The sequence below is a fragment of the Mus musculus genome, chromosome 8, assembly GCF_000001635.26.
Source record: "Mus musculus strain C57BL/6J chromosome 8, GRCm38.p6 C57BL/6J".
NCBI classification, from domain to species: Eukaryota; Metazoa; Chordata; class Mammalia; order Rodentia; family Muridae; genus Mus; species Mus musculus.
The window spans coordinates 22,408,925-22,430,071 of NC_000074.6; the positions used below are offsets into that span (position 1 = coordinate 22,408,925).

Below are 21,147 nucleotides of genomic sequence, written 5' to 3' on the forward strand. Positions count from 1 at the left end.
ACCATGTGGTTGCTGGGATTTGAACTCAGGACCTTTGGAAGAGCAGTCAGTGCTCTTACCCACTGAGCCATCTCGCCAGCCCAGAAGTCTTTTTGTAAGGTTGATTGGTTGAAGCAGAGGTGGATGAACAAATAATGTCCCTGTCTAATTAGGGAAGTGAGCCCCTTATGTTATCACAGTTCCTAAGTTTACTTTCAGGTTCATCATTAAGGAATGTTCAAAGTTGATTGTAAATTCTCCCATAGAACAAACATGAGGAGGCAGATTCAGCAGAGACTAGTAGAGCTCACTGTAGACGTAGGTGTCTTCAAAAGCTGGCACTGTTTAGGTGGCTACAACAACAAAACAAAACAAAACAAAACGAGATATTTTACCCTTGCTTGCAGTGGGGGAAACAGTATTCTTTTACTTTAGTTAATTTTAAAGATCCTTTTATCTACTAAAGGAAATACACACACACACACACACACACACACACACACACATATATATGGTAGTGGGTGTTTTCACGGAATACATAACTTTTTAGGTGTTGAAAGAAAGATGAAATTTCAAGACCTGTAAGTCATATAAAGTACTCAGAAATTGCTGGTTGTTTGTGAGCCTAGAGGCTGCCTGGGGCTGAGAAAAAAGAAAAAACTAACCCGGGTATGCCCCGTAGTTAAAATATTCCTGGGAACAGCTTAACCTTAAAGATAAAGAGGAATGTGAGGACATAACAGGGCTATCTGAACTGAGTCAACAACTCACAGAACTCTGACACCCTGCACGTACATGTAATTTTTCTGCTGATGTTTGAATAAGCCAATAGTGTGTTGCTATGCTGAATTCCACACCCCTAAGCCCCTTACCCCATAAAAACCCCTAGCTTCTGAACCTCATGGCCGACATCCATTATCTCCTGTGTAGGCTGCATGTTGGTCCGGAGCTCCGTCATTAAACTACCTCATGTAACTACATCAGGGTGGTCTATTCATGATTCTTTGGGTGCCCGCTGAATCTGGAATTGAGTGGGGGTTTCCCCACTAGGTTCTATCAGTGTCAACACTAAGACATGTAGAAGATAGCTTTGATGCATCTTTATGTTGGAGGAAAATGGCATAAAATAAGTTTTAATTTAATGTTTCTGATATTGGAGGAATATACTTGGAGTTATAAACTACTGTGTGTTGTTGCTCCTGTTCTTACAAAGATATATTTGGCCAGTACAGAGAAATGCAATATATTTGATTATAAATGCCTTCTGCCTTGTAATTAATATAGTATATTATATATTAGATCTAACCTCAGTGATAAATGCATTTTGAAGCTTGAAAAGAGTTGTAATAAAATTGTCTGTACCGTTGCAAAAAAAAAAAAAAATCCCTGAGAAAATAACACTAGCTGGTCTGAATTCAATGGGTCCATGCAGGTACTCAGTTTCCATTCAGAGATTCATCAGGTGAACCGGATCTGTCTTGGATCCCCATATCGTGGCGCTATAATTGTCCATGTTAAAAACAAACAAACAGAAACCCTGGTACTCTTATCCTAAATGGAATGAGAGATATTTTATTCTGGAGCCATTTTGAGAGACTGTGGCTCAGATACACAGATCTTGATTAACCCAAGTTCCCACATTCAAACATGGAAGTAGTTTCATTAAATTTTTATAGTTTTACAGAACAAGGTAAATTATAAATCAAGGTTAAAGTACATCGGTGGGTATATCAGAGGAGTAGATACAGCAAGTTGGGGAAGCTTTTCTAATAGGTCTATAGGCCTAAGATTCAAAGGGTTAGTTCCAACAGAGGTGGCAAGGACTGGTTGTCCGGGTTGGGGAGGTGCTAGAACCAGCCCAAAATAAGATAATTAAATTAATTTCTAGACCTGCAACATTCCAATCTCTCTAAAGTACTACGGTTCTAATCAGCCGATCAGTCTCTGCAGTCACAACTTCTTTCCAGGAGTTCTCATCCACAGTCCCCATAAAAGAAGGCTCCAGCAACAACCACGATCCCTTAGCAATTTCCCTCATGTGCATCCATCAATATTGACAGCAAGTCCATCTTTAATTTGCACTATCGCTTGACTCAAATTATCTTGCTTATTTTGCAAATCCGTGGGATTGTTTCCTTTTAATTCATCGGAAAAGAGGTGAGGAACACCTAGCCCCAGACCTTGACCAGGAGCAACTGTCACAGAGACAACCGCTGCGGACTCGCCCCGTCACTCACGGAAGGGCAGGACAGGGAGTTCTGTTAGTTCTCTACGGCTCCAGTCAGCTCAGTTGTTCATCCTGTTCACTTTCTCCGGTCTGCATCTTTATGGAACCTCGATATCCACTCCATCCAAAAAGGAAGCAGCAGGATCGAGCCAGCCAAAGACCCAGGAACATAATGATTGGTCTCCGTTTCCTACCGGAATCCAAAAGGAGCGGAACAGTGCAGGCTGGAAAACATCTCGGAGGACATTTTTGGCAGAGGGACGAACCAGTTCAGCTGTGCACTTCTTGGCGCTTGTGCTTCCGGCTGTGCTCTGGTTTGAGTTTGTATTTACACGATGCTCCACAGAATCCCGGCATTTCTACGCCCTCGCCCTTTCTCGGGCCTCCCTTTGTCCTGTGGAAACCGGGACGTCTCGGTGGCTGTGCTACCCGCGGCTCAGTCCGGAGCTGTGAGGTAAGGTGGCCCAGAGCTATTGGCCGCGCCGGGCTTCCAGGGCTCGCTTGCCCTCTACTTGCCTTGCAGCGACATTTTTTTCCAGCCCCCGGGGTTGGATACTGTAAGCGTAGGCTCTTGGAAGCGGTTGTTCGAAGTGTGGGTAGAAAGAAATCGTAGAAGGACAAGGCAGCTTGTCCGATGCCGTGATGAGTGTGGCAAACAGCCATAACAACAAGTCTTGTTTCTTGTCCCGCGGTCTTTCTGCTGCAAATCTATCCCTCATCCTGCTTGCTGTTACTTCTCTTTGTACGGACTCGAAAAGAGAGGTCGTTTTCTTTCATCTTCTATGCTTCCCAAGAATTTTTATAGCCTCGTTAATGCTTCCCTCCTTTATTCCCTACTGCATTATTTAAAGTGCGTTTATGTCAGCTACCGATGTTGAGCTCCGAATAAAACAGTCCTACCATTCTGGACAGTAGTATACTTCCATTGAGGAGGTGATTCAAGTAGAGTGAAGATAGCATGGGTAAGCACAGAGTTCATTCTCTCAACAGATAACTAGAGGAGAGCAAATAGAGACATCTCGAAGTTGTAAGAGGTTCATGGTATTCTTTCTGGGCACGCCTGTCCTCAACGCCTATCTCAGTGCTGAAGCAAGATAGCAGTGGAGATGGAAAGGATCAACTCCGTGAAGGAGTCTGCACAAAATAAAGTGAACAGGATGTGACCTATAATGAAGTAACGGAGTGGTCAAAAGGAGTGACTATTTCTGCTGATTGCTCTAGAGAACTGACAGAAGGAGAAAGATGTTTCAGAAAGATTCTAAAATGTCTTAGCATTTTAAACTTGCAAGATGAATTTTTATTGTAGGATCCTACACTGCAGGGTGAAAAATGTGAAGTCAGTCTCTGAGGGAAGCCATGTGGTGCTTTTGGTGATGTTGGGGATTTGAATTCAGGGCTTCAAAATTAGTGGAAGCTCATGAGGTATTCTCAAAGAAAAAAAAAGCTCATATGAGCATTTAGGATAATAGTTTTATTACTTTATGCTAGGGAACATTCATGGTTTTCCTGTAATACAGGTTTTGTGTGTGTGTGTGTGTAGTGTCAGAGCACTCTTGAAAGGAAACGTTGTGCTAAATAAAATTAATATGTGTGACTTGTTCTTCTGATTTTCCTATGTCAAGGTACCTTCAACATTAACTTTCAGAAATAATAACTGTTTGAATTGTATCATATTGATATCTCAAGAGTTCTGTGTATTGGTCATGACAGTACTTCCCTTTGTAACTTATTTTTCACTCCGGCATTTTCTTTTCTTTTTTTTTTTTTTTTTTTTTTTTTTTTTTTGGTTTTTCGAGACAGGGTTTCTCTGTGTAGTCCTGGCTGTCCTGGAACGCGCTCTGTAGACCAGGCTGGCCTCGAACTCAGAAATCCGCCTGCCTCTGCTTCCCAAGTGCTGGGATTAAAAGCGTGTGCCACCACGCCCGGCTAACTCTGGCATTTTCATAAGCAAATTATATAGTTTCAGAGTTTGGGAAAATTTTTTTTGCATTAAAGTGTTCCAAGCCTGGGGATGCCAATTGCTAACTTTGACAATTTGATACATATTAATAACACATTATTAATTTACTATACTAATAATAATACACTATTAATAATATGTAATCCAGAGAACAAATTGCAACTGAGTTATCTTGGGTTTTAGTTAAAATGCAAATTCCCCCACTCCATTCCAAATGTGAAAACTCGTGAACCCATTGCCTGTGCGCTGCAGCAGGTCAGAAGTCCTACGGCCTTTAGAGCATCAGCTTCTTTTTTTTATAAAATGAGAATGTATTTTTGTAAAATCATAAGGATTAAGTAGCATAGCTATTCAAAAGAAGTCTTCTAACTAGTGGTGCCAGCATCACTTGGGAACTTGTTTAAAATGTAAAATTTTTAGTTCCTTCTTGAAGGTGCTAAGTCAGAATTATGTTGTGGGACCAAAGAATCTACATTTTAGCAAGTAGGATAGGTAATTTCTGTGTGTTTTAAAGACTAAGAAACAGTACTGTAGCCATTAGCATCCTAAAGGTAGAAACTGTTTACTGGGCCACAGTCTGACTGCTCACCATACCACATGATAAACCAATTGAGCCATGAAACAGGATGTTGGAAGCAACTATAGTTGAAAAGCCAGGTAATGAAGAAGATGGAGTGTAAAAGTATTTTTTATTCGCTGATGTAATTGTCATCTTGGATGCTTCTGCCTCCATCTGCTAACCTGAGCCTAGTCCCGGAAGCTTCTAGCCTCCATACAATCTTATCTAGGCCTAGAATGGATATGATTTGACTTGATTTTTATTATGACACCTTTGGTCACCAAATATTCTCAAAGAGTCTCAATCTTCACCAAAGATTCTCAGAGAGACTTTGGACTTTTAAACAATGTGGACACCTGAGTGAAAGACTAAGGGAACTTTAAAAATTGGACTGAATATACTTTGCATTGTGATACGGTCATGAGCCTGCAGGGCCCGAGGGTGGAGTATAGTGGTTTAGAATGAGAATCGCCTTCTGAGGCCCAAATATTTGAAGACTTGGTCCCAGTTGCTGCACTGTTTGGGGAGGAGTATGTCACTGGGGTGGGCTTAGAGAGATTAAAGACCTGTGCCACTTCCAGTTTGCTCTCTCCGCCTTGTCCTGCATTTGAGGATGCCATTGCTCAGTTTTCTGCACCTGCTGGCAAGCCTGCTTCTTTTTGTCTGATGGCTGTTCTCCCTCTGAAATCTTAAGTACAAATCACTTCCTCCTTCCATTTATTGCTTTTAGTCTTGGTGTTTTATCTTAGCCCCAGGAAAGTCTCTACACCCGGCATGGTTACTCCTGTGGTTTTCTGTTTCCTTATCTGTAAGGGGAGGATAATGCTGACCTTTGGAGTTGACATGGGTGTGAAAAATTGCACACAACGATTGTCCAAACGAGGTCCAAAGTATGTGCTAATACCTGATGAATGGCTTCCATTATGGTTGTTAATAATAGTGGGAAACAAAAGGAAATGGAGAGGGTTTACATGAAATCCTTTTACATGTAGAAGCAGGTTTTTCCGTTACTACTTTATTATTTTTGAATTATATTTTTCTGTTCTTCCTTAATGTGTCATTTCAGGACAGAAAATAATATCCAAAGACATTTTTGCACTAGCAGATCAATCTGTAGCAAGAAAGTTGACCAGTCTGTTCCAGCCAATGAAATTTCCCAGAAGGCAGCAGAGAGCCAAGGCAGGGGAAAGGAGACTTTGAAAAAAGACCTGCTGGACATTATTAAGGACATGAAAGTTGACCTGAGCACAGCAAATGTGAAAACACCAAAGCCACGTGGCAGAAAACCTTCTGCCAGTCTGGAGGCTACCGTTGACAGGCTTCAGAAAGCTCCGGAAGACCCTCCAAAGAAGAGGTAAATGAATTCCAATTTGAATGTTCTTTGAGACTAATCCATGGTCCTCCAATAAGCCTTTTCTTATAGTAAACAATCTGTTAAGTTATAGTACTCAAGAGACACTGAGGAAATAAAGCAGCAGCAGAAGTAGAGGGTCTCTAGAGTTATGTTAAATATGTGTATTTGGGGTGGGGGGGTGTGTTTATATATTCAAGGGACACAAAAGACATGGTGGCATATTCCTCTAATCCCAGCACTTGGGAATTCACTTCTGTTTCTGAACAGAGTATTGTGAATTTCAGGCCAGTCCAGGTTACATAGGAGACCTTATTTCAGAAAAACAATTAATTAAAAAAAAAAATCAAAAATACATACCTATATAAGTTCTTATCATGGACTACATTTTGGCACACATATCTGTAATCCCAAACTCAGGTTGAATCCTGCAGTCGTGAGTGTTAGCCCGGCTTGGGCTACATAGGGAACTGTCTCAAAAATAGCAACAGGTAAGAGAGAAAGACTTTTTAAAAATCTAGATGTGTTTGACTTGTCACTGTCAATGTGCAATTGAAATAATTTAAATGACTGAAATGAGAGAAACCATTGGAAAGGTTCAGTAAGGTCACTTTAATGAGATATTTTTATTGAGTCTTTGAGAATTTCGTATATGAGTACAGTGGATTTGTCTCCTGATCCTCTCCCTAACTCCTCCTAGATCCATCCGTATCTCCCCATCCCCTCTTAAGCTCACACCCTGCTTTTAAAATAACCCATGGAGTCCAGTTTATGTGGCCCATATACTCTTGGGTGTGAGGCATTCCACTGGAGCATGGTCAGTGTACCAAGGATGACACCCTTGAGACAAGTGACCGCCCTCCTCCAGCAGCCGGCAGCTGTCAGTAGCTTCTCACAGAGGCCCACGAGCCCTCTGTGCTGGGATGCTGGCGACCTTGATTGTGTGCAGGTGTCCACAGCTGTTGTGAGGTGATGAGGGCAGTGGTCCTTTCTTGTCCCAAGGATGCCGGTTTGACTCTGGTCCTTTCCACCCTCTGCTCTTCACAGTCTCTTCACCCACCGTCCAGTGGCCCCGAGCTTTCTTTGCAGAGGGTGGTGATAGAGATGTCCACTTGGCTCACTCCACCGATGCTTTCTCTGCACTTTGACCAGTTGCTTTTGTGCTAACCTCCCTCCTTTCATAAAGAAACCTCTCTAATGAGGTTTGAAAACTGCATTAATCTATGGCTGTAAAGATGCAAATTTAGAAGGCGGTTTGATGTGCTGTCCATATTAGCAAAATAATGGTACTGAATTTAACCTTAGGTATGAGCTGTCCAGCATGGGTCCTTGGCTAGAGTTACAGCACCAGGATGAGGCCTTAAATCCTATCAGAGAGCAGTTGTTTACATCCCAGTGGCACCTCTGGTGGCTATTATCATAGCCTACAGGTTCACAGCCTGGTAATACTGCTGGTTACCCATCCCTCAGTAACCTGCACAGCCTCCCACTGCTGTGAGCGCATCGTCAGTACCACCCGGCCTCCTAGTCAATACTGCTCCGTCTCCCAGTGTCACAGCTGAGACCCAGCTGGGTAGCGGCAAGGTCTCACCATCCAGTTCTGCGGAGCAACCAAGAGCAGGGGCAGCAGCCATATTGTTTTAGAGTTCACCAGGATACTCCTACAATAAGGAATTTTCAAAATTGTTTACCAGTCAGATAGGAAGAAGGCAAGCATGAAATGTAGATTGCTTCATAAGTCCTTTAAGGGTTTTTTTGCTCTACTTTTCTACTTAATTTTCTAAATTTTATTTTACTGTGTGTGTATATAAGAATTAATTCAAGGTATGCTCTGCCTCCCCAAGAACGTGGAGGTCAGGGGACAATTGGCTTTGGGGTTGGTTCTCTAGTTCCACCGTGTTTCTGAGGTAGGGTCTCCCTGATCTCTGCCTCTGTGCTAGTTACTGGCCTTCGAAGCTTTAGCCAGGTCTCCTGTCTCCTCTCCCTGGCCCTGGGAATGCTGGGATTGCTGGTGTACATAGTCACATCCAGCCTTTTCGTGGGTTCAGAAATCCAAAATCAGGGCATCAAGAGCTTTTGCCTTCTGAACCATCTCCCTGGCCTCTACTTTTCTGCATTAAAAAATAATAAATTATAATTGTTTTGATTTTAATAATTTAGAGGGACTTTTTGAGAAAATGTCTCAAGTAGCCCACACTGGCCTCAAACTTACTTTGTAACTGTAGGTAAGTTTAATCTCCTGCCTCCTGTGTCTGCCTCCTGCATGGTAGGCATGGGCAGCGTGCTTAACAACTTCTCTACTCTAAAGGGCCTGGAGTTAGAAGGATTGGGCCGGGTACTATCAATGTGGTTGGTGTCTGAAAGATGCATCTGGGAACCTTCTGAGGCTGGTCCCAGAGGATTGGAGAATGGGGTGCACGTGTCCTGAGTTTGAAGAAAAGCCTCTTGTAATAATTTTATTCACCCCCTGGCACTTGACTTTTTATTTTGAGAGTATCTCACTCTCTCATAGTTACCCATGTTAGCCTTGCAATCACTTTGTAGCCCAAACACCTGACCAGGTCTCTCCCTTCCTCCCTCCTTTCTTCCATCTCTCACATTTGACTTATTCATTCTACTTGCCTCAGGATGCTCTGTAACAGTTGCTCTGTACATGACCGAACTTCCCTCCTTCCCTCCCTGTGTATGTCAGAGTTCACTAATACGGCTATGATGGCTGCATTACAGACTACCCTAAAACACCCTCACAAAATAACCATTTCAGACTCACAGAGTGCAAGCCAGCAGAGAAGACTAGTTTCGGCTGCGTGATGTCTGAGGCCGGGAAAGTCTCTTAAGTCATCTGAAGTTCACTCAGTGCCCTCAGACCCACTCATAGGTTGATGTTGGCTGTCAGCTCAGACCTTAGCTGGTACTAGAAGCAGAAATATCTACATGAGCTGATTGGTTGCTCTGGCATTTTTACCAACTAGCTGCTGGGGACCAGGGACAAGTGTCTCAAGAGAATGTAAGGAGAGGGAAGTTGTGGGGGGTTTTGTTGTTGTGTTTTGTTTTTTAATGACTTAGCATTGGAGTTAGGTTGGCTGATGCCATCAGTTCACATTGAGGTATATGTGTTTGCTTCATTTTTAAAAGCACAGAAACTGCTTTTTAAACAAACAAACAAATGAAAAGGACATGTACCTGAAGGTCCAAGTCTGACTATAGAGCTCTTGGGCAAGCACTTCCCAATGCGGAGTGAGCGAGCTGGTCCACACCGAGGTTTTCCTGTGTGCTGGGCTGGAACTCAGGTTCTCAGAGGAGTGGCGAGCACTTATTTCACTGACTGAAGCATCTCCATAGCTCTCAGTTCTTTTCCTGAGACAGGCTCTCCCTGCGTGGCCTGGGCTAGCCCTGAACTTGTGGGCCTCTTGCCTTAGACTTAACCTTCTGAGTACAGAGGTTATAGTGTGAAACACCATGCCTGGCTGCCATGGGTGTGTATCAGCAGGTATGTATGAACTTAGAGTCTACTGTTCTGCAGTTTATATATTATCAGTGTCTAAAGCAAGGGGTTATTTATATGTGTAGTGTGTATAATGGATATATAATCCTAGCAGTTCTGTGGCTGAGGGATTGTACATTGTAGGCCAGCCTACTGAGACCCTGTTCAAAACACAAACAAACAACAAAGCCACCAAGAAAACAGGGTTGACTATTTGAAAACTCTTGCTTTTGTTGGAAACTGAATGCTCTTTGCGTGGGTTTTCCTCCCCACGTCGGTTCTCCTTTCACTACACTAGTGCTGTGCTAACCAGCGCTGCTTCTCCTTTCACTGCACTAGTGCTGTGCTAACCAGCGCTGCTTCTCCTTTCACTACACTAGTGCTGTGCTAACCAGTGCTGCTTCTCTTCACTACACTAGTGCTGTGCTAACCAGCGCTGCTTCTCCTTTCACTGCACTAGTGCTGTGCTAACCAGTGCTGCTTCTCCTTTCACTACACTAGTGCTGTGCTAACCAGCGCTGCTTCTCCTTTCACTGCACTAGTGCTGTGCTAACCAGCGCTGCTTCTCCTTTCACTGCACTAGTGCTGTGCTAACCAGCGCTGCTTCTCCTTTCACTATACTAGTGCTGTGCTAACCAGCGCTGCTTCTCCTTTCACTACACTAGTGCTGTGCTAACCAGCGCTGCTTCTCCTTTCACTGCACTAGTGCTGTGCTAACCAGCGCTGCTTCTCTTTTCACTGCACTAGTGCTGTGCTAACCAGCGCTGCTTCTCCTTTCACTGCACTAGTGCTGTGCTAACCAGCGCTGCTTCTCCTTTCACTGCACTAGTGCTGTGCTAACCAGCGCTGCTTCTCCTTTCACTGCACTAGTGCTGTGCTAACCAGCGCTGCTTCTCCTTTCACTGCACTAGTGCTGTGCTAACCAGCGCTGCTTCTCCTTTCACTACACTAGTGCTGTGCTAACCAGCGCTGCTTCTCCTTTCACTATACTAGTGCTGTGCTAACCAGCGCTGCTTCTCCTTTCACTACACTAGTGATGTGCTAACCAGTGCTTCTTCTCCTTTCACTGCACTAGTGCTGTGCTAACCAGCGCTGCTTCTCCTTTCACTGCACTAGTGCTGTGCTAACCAGCGCTGCTTCTCCTTTCACTGTACTAATGCTGTGCTAACCAGCGCTGCTTCTCCTTTCACTACACTAGTGATGTGCTAACCAGCGCTGCTTCTCCTTCGTTTTCTTTTTCAGGAATGAGTTCCTGAGTCCTGAGTTGGTGGCTGCAGCGTCGGCTGTTGCAGATTCCCTACCTTTTGACAAGCAGACAACCAAGTCAGAGCTGCTCAGGCAGCTGCAGCAACACGAGGAGGAGTTGAGGGCTCAGAAGGACAGAGAGAAGCGCAGGATCAGGTCAGTGGGTCAGAAGGGCAGCAGTGTTGCTTGGGGGCCGTTTCACTTGGGCAGGCGAATGGCTCAGCGTTTGTTTTACATAAAATCCCCTCGTGGGCCAACGAGATGGCACAGAAGGAAAAGGTGCTTGCTGCCAAGCCTGATGACCGCTTACCTCCAAGCCCTCAGGACTGAAGGAGAGAACTCACTCCACGAGCCGTCTGCTGACCTCACATACATGCGGGATCATGCTTGTGCCTACACACATGTGCACCCCACATAACAATAACGTTTACAACATCCACCCCATAACAGCCATCTCTCCAGCTCCTGTTTGAGCAAAGTGAATGGCTTAGCTTTTCTTTTAGGAAGTTACAGAGATTTTTTTACCGCTGAGAGAAAAATGACAAAGTCAGTCCTGTTATTTAAAAAGAAAAGTAAAGTAAGTAATTGAGTAAGATGGTTTCTCTGCGAAAATTCATCTTTCTCAATTAGTCTGCTGGGTTTGCTCACAGTGTGATGTCTCCTTTTTTCTTAGGTTTGAGCTGAGCTTTTCATCATACTCTTTTCCTTTAAGAAACTATTTTAGATGTTTGTGTGTAAGTGTATGCATCTGCACGGTGTGCATGCAGGAATCTGCAGAGGCAGAAGAGGGCATTGTACCCCCTGGAACTAGAGTTGTAGAGGTTTGAGTAGCTGTGTGGGTGCTGGGACCGAAGAACCCAGGTCTCCTTAGAAAGCAGCAAGTGTTCCTAACCACTGAGCCATTTCTCCAGTCCCATGTATGTGACCTCTTCATCTCCTGGTGAATCTCTGCCACGTTCCCTGCTTGCTGCCCTGAGGACATGGAGAGTGGCTGTAGTGCTTCACTCGGGAGGACAATCTGAATCTCCTGGTCCCAGGAGCACAGAGAGGATCAAAGAGCAAATTCCACCCCGCTGTCACATGTCGCATTCTATATGACAGCAAATAGAGCTCATTTTCAATTTCAATGTAACTGGCAATGTAGGTTGTGGGTACAAGTATACTTGCTTGTATTTTCCTGTCAGTTTCTGTGGATATCAATAATTTTCATAACTAACATCTTCATCTTTCAAATGAAGATTTCTTAAGAATATACTTAAGGGGCTGGTGAGATGGCTCAGTGGGTAAGAGCACCCGACTGCTTTTCCGAAGGTCCGAAGTTCAAATCCCAGCAACCACATGGTGGCTCACAACCACCTGTAATGAGATCTGACTCCCTCTTCTGGAGTGTCTGAGGACAGCTACAGTGTACTTACTTACATGTAATAAATAAAGAATATACTTAAGAAGTTGGAGCCGTGCCTCTGACTGCCTCCGTGATATGAGTGTGAGCATGTGACTTTACGCACTCACAAAGCTTTGTGCTCTCATTGCAGCTCCAGTGCCGCTAAGATCCCTAACTCCTGACCTTGTTATTTCAGCTTCACTCACATAATATCAAATATGAAAATTGCCAAGTCTCCCTCCGGGAGAGCTAGTACAAGGCCACAGCACCAGATTCAGTTTGACGAAGACATGGACAGTTCTCTTAAGCAGGAGAAGCCAACTGATTTCAGAAAAAGGTATTCAGGCTTTGTCATCTGCTGGGGTTTGTTTGTTTGTTTTCATTTTTATTTTAATCGTAATTTATTCTGCATATTATTAATGATAGATCCATGATCACTGTGGATACCTAGTTATGGTTTCTATTGCTGTGATAAAACACCATGACCAAAAGCAACTTGGGGAAGGAGGTAAGGGTTTATTTCATCCTACCCTTCCAGGTTACAGAGTCACTGAGGGAAGTCAGGGCAAGAACTCAGAGCAGGAACCTGGAGGCAAGAACTGAAGCAGACACCATGGAGGAACGCTGCTCACTGGCTTGCTCCCCCTGCCTTGCTCAGTTTGCTCTGTTACTCAGCTCAGGACCACTTGCCCAGGGGCAGCACAGCCACAGTGAACTGGGCCCTCCCACAAAATGCACCGAGCTTTGCCCACCAGCCAATCAGGCTAGGGCATTTTCTCAGTTTAGGTTCCTTTCCCAAAATGACTCTAGCTTGGATCCAGTTGGCATAAAACAAGACAGCAGGGGTATCTTCTCTGAAATTGCACCTGAATCTCATCACTCAATAAGTTATCTTATAGGGATGCATATTAGTGCGTGGGGGGTTCCCTGCAGGTACCACTGCAGGCAGTGATCTGCAAAGAGGTAAAAAGGAAAACCTGGTGCAGACTAAGCCTGGATCAGACTTCGGGAACTGATGCCAGGCAGCTCATAGTTACATATGGAAAACACAGGACAATTTGGGAAAAGGTTTCCAGGCAACAATCAGTCTAATTCCAGGTGCACAATAAAGCTTAAAGTGTGACTATATGGAAACTCAGTTACAAAGTACATGTGACCACAAGGGTGTGTTTATAGCTACAAATCCTAGAATCTAGTGTGGCTTCTGACCCACAGCAGAGGTTAGCAGGCCATGAAGTACATGTGACGTCTGCCCTAAGGATGGGTAATGCTCTAGGGAGGAAAGAGTCTGGGATAATCATTCTGGGGATTTGGGTGAGGTCTGTCCCTATAGCAAAAGGTAGCTGATGTCAGCTTCTACAGAGAGCAAATAGGTCACCAAGCCATTAACAAATCTGCTCTCAGCTCTCCATGTGGAATGTGGGCATTTGATTTCATGCCCTGCACTGAGGAGACACCCTGTGTGACTAGCATTCCTGCGTCTCTTGGTGCTTCTCTGTGAGTGTAAGGCCCTCTGTGCCCACAACAATGCAGTTTGCAGGACTGGGTGAAGAGGTAAACCCAGGCTGAAGTGGAACTTACTGTGCGTTTCCTGGAGAGGGATTTTTGGGTTCAGCAGTGCTACGTTTATCAGTACCATGAGCCAGCCTGAGTTTTGACTCACTTTACCCATACTGAATAATGATCCTTTCATTGAGAATAAGCTGTGCTATGGAAATTCTGAACAACTGAGGTTTTAAGAAGCATTCATTATCTTTTGTTCTGGATGTTGCTAACCCTGAACATCTATGTGCCCTTTGCATGTATAGTTATGGTTCCTTCTCTCATACCTTCAGAGAATAACTGGGTAAAAAGGCCAGGCATGGTGGCTCACACCTGCAATTTAGCACAGAGGAGGCTGAGGCAGGAGGAACACCATGACTTTCAGGCCACTCTGAACTTTACAGTGAGTTCCAGTTCAGCCAAGGCTATTGTGAGACTGTCCCTAAAACAGTAAGACCAGCCCAGTGCTGCAAACCTGTAATCCCAGGACTTGGGAGGTTTAAGCAGTTGGCTCTTGAGTTGACACTGGCCTGGTCTATATAGTAAGACTCTGTCTAAGAAAACACAAAATGCACAGAGGTTTTAATGATTATAGTTAAAGTTCCGATATTACCTTAAAGTGTTAAATTGTAGTTCCTTGAATTTGCTAATAAGACAACTTATCCATATTTGTTTGGGCTTATTAGCTCCATCAAGATGGGGCAGAGTTATGGCAGCTGGAGCAGGAAGCTGAGGGGTCACAACTTGAATGACAAAACACCAAACCTAGAGAAGGAACTGAAACTGGGGCCAAGCCATTGCCAGCCCCCAGTGATACACGTCCTCTAGGAAGGCTACACCACTTTCCCAAACAGCGCCACCAGCTGGGCATCAAGTGTTAAAATACAGCAGCTGATGGGGACCATTCCCATTCAGGCCTCCATGGGTGCTCTGGCTCAGAAAATACAGCACAAAAGAAACTTTAAAAAGTAAGAGAGGGGGCCTGGTGAGATGGCTCAGTGGGTAAGAGCACCCGACTGCTCTTCCAAAGGTCCGAAGTTCAAATCCCAGCAACCACATGGTGGCTCACAACCACCCGTAATGAGATCTGACGCCCTCTTCTGGTGCGTCTGAAGACAGCTACAGTGTACTTACATATAATTAATAAATAAATAAATAAATCTTTTTTTTTTAAAAAGTAAGAGAGGGGCAGAGGCTTCCCATGTGGTGTGTTAGAGGGAGACGGAGGGAAGTAACAAAGGTAGCCAGGTTCTCCCTAACGGGACTGAACAGGCGTTAAACTGCAGGTTGATTGCTTCATAAAGTGCAACCTTTTATCTGTCTTCTAGCATTATAAATCATAATTAAACTTTTCACTGTTTTCTGTTCTCAGTCACAAGTGTTGGCCTTACCGGCTTCTGTTCTTGCATATTTTTATAACCTCCTACAACACTGAGTTTTCTAGAACTTTCAGTTGTATATTTTGAAAATTAAACTTAGCTGGTTTGTTGTGTTATAAAGCAAAAATGTAAGAGCAGATATTCTTTTTCTACTCCCAAGTCCCGAAATCATGGCAGTGCAGCTTAAAATGTCTGATGTGGTCAGCATGATTATCTTTAATTGATTGTCTCATACATATTTTTGCCTTAAACAGTTTTTGTTAACATTTTACAAATATACTAAGATGTGTTTTTTAAATGTTTTTATCTTAGGAAATATTTATTCAAGGGGAAAAGACTTTCAATTTTTGCTGATAAGGCGTTTGCTGATGAACCACCTGAACCAGGTTTGTTAAGACAAGAACAGCCTTTTCCAAGTAGAGAAGTCGTCTGTCGTTCAGAAAAGGTCCTGCTGTCTTGGCTGTATAACAGCTGGGTATTTGCATTTTACATTTCTTCCTGTCATTGTCCTAGATCTGCTTATGAATAAAACTGCTGATTTGGGTCGTGCTTCCCGCGTTCTGTGGGACCCTGGGGGATCAGTACAGCCAGACGAGCAATCTACGGATTGCCTGCCGCTCTTGGTCAGAAAGAGTTCCTCACTGGCCATTGCAGTATAGCTCACTGCTCTTCATAAAGGTCACTAACCTATGGTGCCTGCTTGTAAGCAAGCAGCTAACTGCCCAGAGTAGGAGAGAGCACACATGTATTTATGAAATTAAATACTCTCTTTTCCTTCTGGTTCATTGGCTGCTTGTCAGTCTTCTGAAAGGCTAACTCTTCATCTCGTTGATTCTTTATATTGTTTTTGTTCGTTTCTGAAATATTAACATCAGCTCTGATTTTGATTATCTCTTCCCATCTGTTTTTGGGATGGTGTTGGTTTTCCAGTGCCTTTGGGTACATCATTAAGTTGTTAGAGACTCAAGACTTTTTGTATAGGTACTTAGTTCTCTATTTCTCTGGACTGGCTTCAGTATGTCCTGTGTTTTTATATGTGTGTCTTCATTATCTGTGGTCAGATAGAATGAAGGATGTCATTCCAGTTTTCCCATATTTTTTGAGATTTGCTTTGTGTCCTGATACAATTTAGGACAGAAACATGAGGTATTTTGAAGAACCTGCTGTTGAGAATGTGTGCTCTTCCGTGTGTGGGTGGGATGCCCTGTAGGTATCTTAGAGGCCCACTTGACTTGGGATGCTGAACTCCAGAGTTTCTTCATTTAGTTTCTTTCTCTACTGGGGAGAGTAGAGCATCGAAATCGCACACCATCTCTGTGTCAGGGTCAGTCTGTGGTTAAGATCTAACTAACGGTCTTTCTGTTATGAAATTGGGTGCTCTTGTGTTTGGCTAGTATATGTTTAAGACTGTAGTAGCCCCCTGGTAGATATTTTCCCCTTTAATGAGTATTACATGTGATGTGACTCATTCATGAAAGATGGTTTATGTTTCAAAAGTAGATAATTGTCTAAAGCATGTAAGATGGTGGTACACAGCCACCATGGGATTGCCCTACTCGTGGGGTTAATGGGTAAATGTATTAATGTGTTCTTAAAACTTTTTCACAGACTAAATGCTCAATACCCATTAGTATTTTTGTTTTATTTCTCTCAACGTGGTCTCCTATAGCTCAGGTTCTCGGTAGTCAAGAATGACCTTGAACTCTGATCTTCCTGCCTCTGTAGGAGGCACAGAGGTTCTTGTGCTCACAGATAAGCACCAGGGAAACCAGGTCTGTTAAACACACTGGGCTGACTTTTCAGAGAGAGGGATGGATATACAACCTCGTTTCTGTAGTGAAGGCTGGGCGTGGAGGTGGGTAATAGCCTGGTCATATTTGTGCTCTGTATGGCTACAGCACCCCAGCTCCTCTCCCAGACCCTACCATGTGCTTGACTTTCCAGCCAATCTATGGAACCTATCTTAATGGAAGACATCTGATGTTGTCAGCCCTTAGAGAATTGTCACATGTACTTTACAGCAAAGAATCTTGATGTAGTCATGTCTTAAGCTCTGTTGTTGTCACCGGATTACGTTATCTCCAGAAAACTTTTCCAGTTTGTGCTGCCCTTAAATATGCCTGAAATAAACTGCTAACTTGAGGTCACTCTGGACCAACCCCAGCCACTGTGTCGTGTGAGATCAGACTTTGTTCTTGCCTCCCACTAACTGACCGTCTGCTGGCCGAGGTGTTCGCACATGCCCTGGCACCTGTCTCCTCAGTGCTGTGCTTACAAACCTTTACCACCGTGACCATCTCTGTCATTATTATTACTGATTTTTTTCTTTTAAATGTTTGTAGGGGAATGGTTCTAACAGCTTTTCATGTACTCCAATGTGGCTTCATCCCCTCTGTAACTGAGGAGACTCCTGCTTCTCCTGACCCCAGCTCTGAAGTGTTAGGGCCACAGATAGTGTCGCCATTGCCATCGCTGGTAACTAATTTAAAATCAAAACCACATATTTTACACACACTCAGCCTGGCACACCAGTAATTCCCTCAGGAGACTAAGGCAGGAGGACCTACACTTCTACAGACAGGCTCTGTTCCAAAAACAAATCAAAACCAAAACATCAAATTCACAAGACCATTCTTAAACTGCCCATTCTTTTCCTTTTTCAATACAGGTGGTAATAATAACCTGGCATGATGTTAGTAAAAACTAAGTGTTGGAAGCCAGGCTGCGGCTCACAAGAAACGGGGTACACATGGGAGGCAAGCAAGGCTGAAAAGAGAGGGGAAACTAGGCGGTCGAGAGACCGAATGGAGCTAAGTTTCCTGATCAAAGCTCAAATGTTTAATGGCAAATGCGTTTATAAAGGGCGGTTGGGGGGGGGGCGGGGATTCCCGCCAATTCATCCTTAGAGCCTGGAAGGAGCTGCAGGTGACGAGCTGCAGGTGACGTGCAGGATAGGGTGTAGTCTCTGGAATTGCTCTTTGGCCTCCCAGCAGGTAGCAGTATGCAGTATCTTGAAGGAGAACAGCAGCAGTGGCTGAACTATAGAGTGATCTAGGGAGGAAGGCTCCACCCTAGGTAATCTCCCAAGTGGCAAAAGGTCAAGGTCTGGCTCAGCCTGCTTCAGGCTGGGGGGAGGTTACAGCTAAGGTTTGCCATTATTATTATTACTATTATTGCCTTTACCTTTCATTTTCGTTGCAATTTTAGCTCTTGGTAGCCTTTCATTATAAATGAATTCTGAATATCAAGATTTGAACATATGTATCAAGATAGAGTTGAGCATAACATCTTTTTAATTTTCTTCATTTACATTTCAAATGCTATCCCGAAAGTCCCCTGTACCCTCCCCCACCCCTGCTCCCCAACCCACCCTCTCCTGCTTCCTGGCCCTGGCATTCCCCTGTACTGGGGCATATGATCTTCGCAAGACCAAGGGCCTCTCCTCCCAATGATGGCCAACTAAGCCATCTTCGAGCATAACATTTTAAAATTAATTTTCACTACATTTTTATCCACTTTGTTTATGTTAGTATGCACGAGCGTGGGTTTGAGTGTGGAGGTCAGGGGAGACCTTTAAGAGTTTGTTTCTTCTACAGTGTAGGATGCTGGGATGCACGCTTGCGTAGTCGGGCTTGGTGGCCAGCACCTTAACCCACCGAGCTAGTAATTACAGTTTTAAGAAAAATTTACATTTTTTTCTTTTAATCCCGCAGAAGCATCACCTTCTCTCTGGGAGATAGAGTTTGCTAAGCAGTTAGCCTCGGTAGCTGACCAGCCCTTTGAGAATGGATTTGAGGAGATGATACAGTGGACCAAGGAGGGGAAGCTGTGGGAGTTCCCAGTCAACAATGAAGCAGGTGAGCGCTATGTCAGAAGCTCAGAGCAGTCCCCCCAGAGGTTATGTGGGAAGGTATCCCGTTTTACAGGGGAGATAGGTGCCTATGTGGATCTCAGAACACCGTGATAGCTGAGAGGAAATCTAGCACGTTCTCTTAAATTGTTTTAAAGACAGCTAGAATTTGATTCAGCTCTAGTTATTTGATAATAGAAATAAAGTAGTAAAATTAGGTGTCAAAAATGTGTCATCGGGCTTGGGGGTGTAGCTCAGTCAGTAGGGTGTCTGTCTAGTACACATGAAGGCCTGGGCCGGACCCCCAGGACCTCATAGACTGGGCATGGTGGCACACAGGTTTAATCCCTCAGTGAGAGGTGGGAGAGTCAGAAGTCTGTAGCCGTCCTCAGCAGCAGGGCTCACACTCAGAAGCTTGGGGACAGCCTTGGATGTCCGTCTTCACCTTTCACCATGTTTTCAGACAGGTTCTGTCTTGTTTACTGCTGTGTGTCAGGCTAGCTGACCCAGGGGATTCCAGCAGTTCTTCTGTCTTGCCTCCCATCTCTGTAGGGGCTGCACTGGGATTATAGAGTTTGCTCTGTTGCATCTTCGTTCTGAGAGTCACGTCAGGCCATCAGACTTGTGCAGCAAGCCATCTCCCCAATCGTGGACCTCACTTTTATATCCACTGTACAGTACATGGCTCAGGCTGTATTTGGATCATCTACATTTAGAGTAATTGTTGAGCCAGGTGTGGCAGTGCACACCTGTATCCTGGCATTTGGGATATGGAGACAGGAGTGTCAGAAGGCAGTGAGCAGGCAGGGCTCTGTGAGCTCCTGTCTGGAAAACAGAATAAAATGAGAAGTCTACAGAAGTCAGGATGTAGTTGGGCCCTGTTTTCCTTTTTGTATTTATCATTCCTGTTTTCTTCCCTTGGGTTACTTAAACATCTTCTTCATGGTTCTACCTTATCTTACTTTTAAGTAGGCATCGTATAACTTTCTTAGTAGTCTCCTCAGATGTTAACAGTATGGGTGAATGACAGTAGCTTCTGTCTTGAGAGACCTGAGATGTCCAAGTCACGGTGCGCTTCCATGTACTGTCCACAGCACCCTGGGAGGCGTTCCCTCAGTCCTCACGTTGTGCCTGGAAACTGACGCTCACAGTCACATCTGTTTGTTAAACTGCTGGCCAAACCAGGTCTCATCACACAGTTTATGCTTCTGCCGTGCTGTAATGCATCATTAATGCTAACCTTACGACATAGGCTTTCCATTCACAATCGTGTTACTCTTTTATTTTATTTCCCAGGTTTAGATGACGATGGCTCCGAATTCCATGAGCATATATTTTTGGATAAGTACCTGGAGGATTTCCCCAAGCAAGGACCAATCCGTCTGTTCATGGAGCTGGTGACCTGTGGCCTTTCCAAAAACCCATATCTGAGTGTTAAACAGAAGGTCGAGCACATAGAGTGGTTTAGAAATTATTTTAATGAAAAAAGAGATATTCTCAAAGAAAATAATATAGCGTTCACTTAACATCACAAAGAAAAAAATTTTATTTAAACTTGAAGATGTATATTAAAGCTAAATAGAAATTTTATCAAAATTCTCCTGTGTTGATCATTGTACCTGATGTGACTAACATAACTGTGAAATTACTTTTAACCCGAAATACATTCTTATTATGTATCTGAGAATTAGGGATACATCTAAGACAATTCTAACTTTTTTCATTAGGTGGCTTTGCTTCTTTGTGGTATATAATTGTTAGTGGTAAAGCTGATTAACATCAAAATCCTTGTGTAATTTGCTTGTTTTAACTATAACAAAATACCAGACTAAGGCTAATGTTATAAAGAAAAAAAAGCTTATGTGGTAGAGCATAGTACAAACTTTGGTAAGGCCTCATCCCAGATGCAAACTCATGCGAGGGAGGAAGAGCTCACAGCTGGAAGCAAGCTGGAGATGAAGCCTCGCAGTCCCCTGGGGGCAGCACCCAGTGACTGCTGACCTCCTACAAGCCCCACTGTTCCACTGTACTGGGATTTTTTACTTATTATCTGGCAGCTTTATACATGTATGTAATGTATCTTGATCATATCCACACACACACCCTGCTCCTTCTCCCACTGCTATCGGACCTCTTCCCTTCACACCCTTCCCCTCAGAGTCCAAACAGTGCTGGCCGCAGGTGAAT

The 21,147-nt window shown here is 43.9% G+C and overlaps 1 protein-coding gene across 3 annotated transcripts; it reads left to right on the forward strand.

The window, feature by feature from the left end:
• Window positions 1-1,524: 1,524 nt before the first annotated feature.
• On the forward strand, window positions 1,525-20,745 carry Mrps31 (mitochondrial ribosomal protein S31). Of its 3 annotated transcripts, none has more exons than XR_003947320.1 (7): window positions 1,525-2,660; window positions 5,792-6,079; window positions 10,803-10,961; window positions 12,386-12,526; window positions 15,423-15,585; window positions 18,824-18,967; window positions 20,257-20,745. XR_003947320.1 is itself a non-coding variant. In NM_020560.2 (7 exons), exons 1-7 carry the CDS (start codon window positions 2,542-2,544, stop codon window positions 20,484-20,486), a joined length of 1,155 nt encoding a protein of 384 aa, NP_065585.1. In that variant the 5' UTR covers window positions 2,416-2,541; the 3' UTR covers window positions 20,487-20,741. The 3 variants fall into 3 exon arrangements, 2 of the variants coding, with proteins under 2 accessions (XP_017168413.1, NP_065585.1); NM_020560.2 differs by having other exon boundaries at window positions 2,416-2,660; window positions 15,423-15,496; window positions 20,257-20,741; XM_017312924.2 differs by lacking the exon at window positions 5,792-6,079 and having other exon boundaries at window positions 15,423-15,496.
• Window positions 20,746-21,147: the final 402 nt, after the last annotated feature.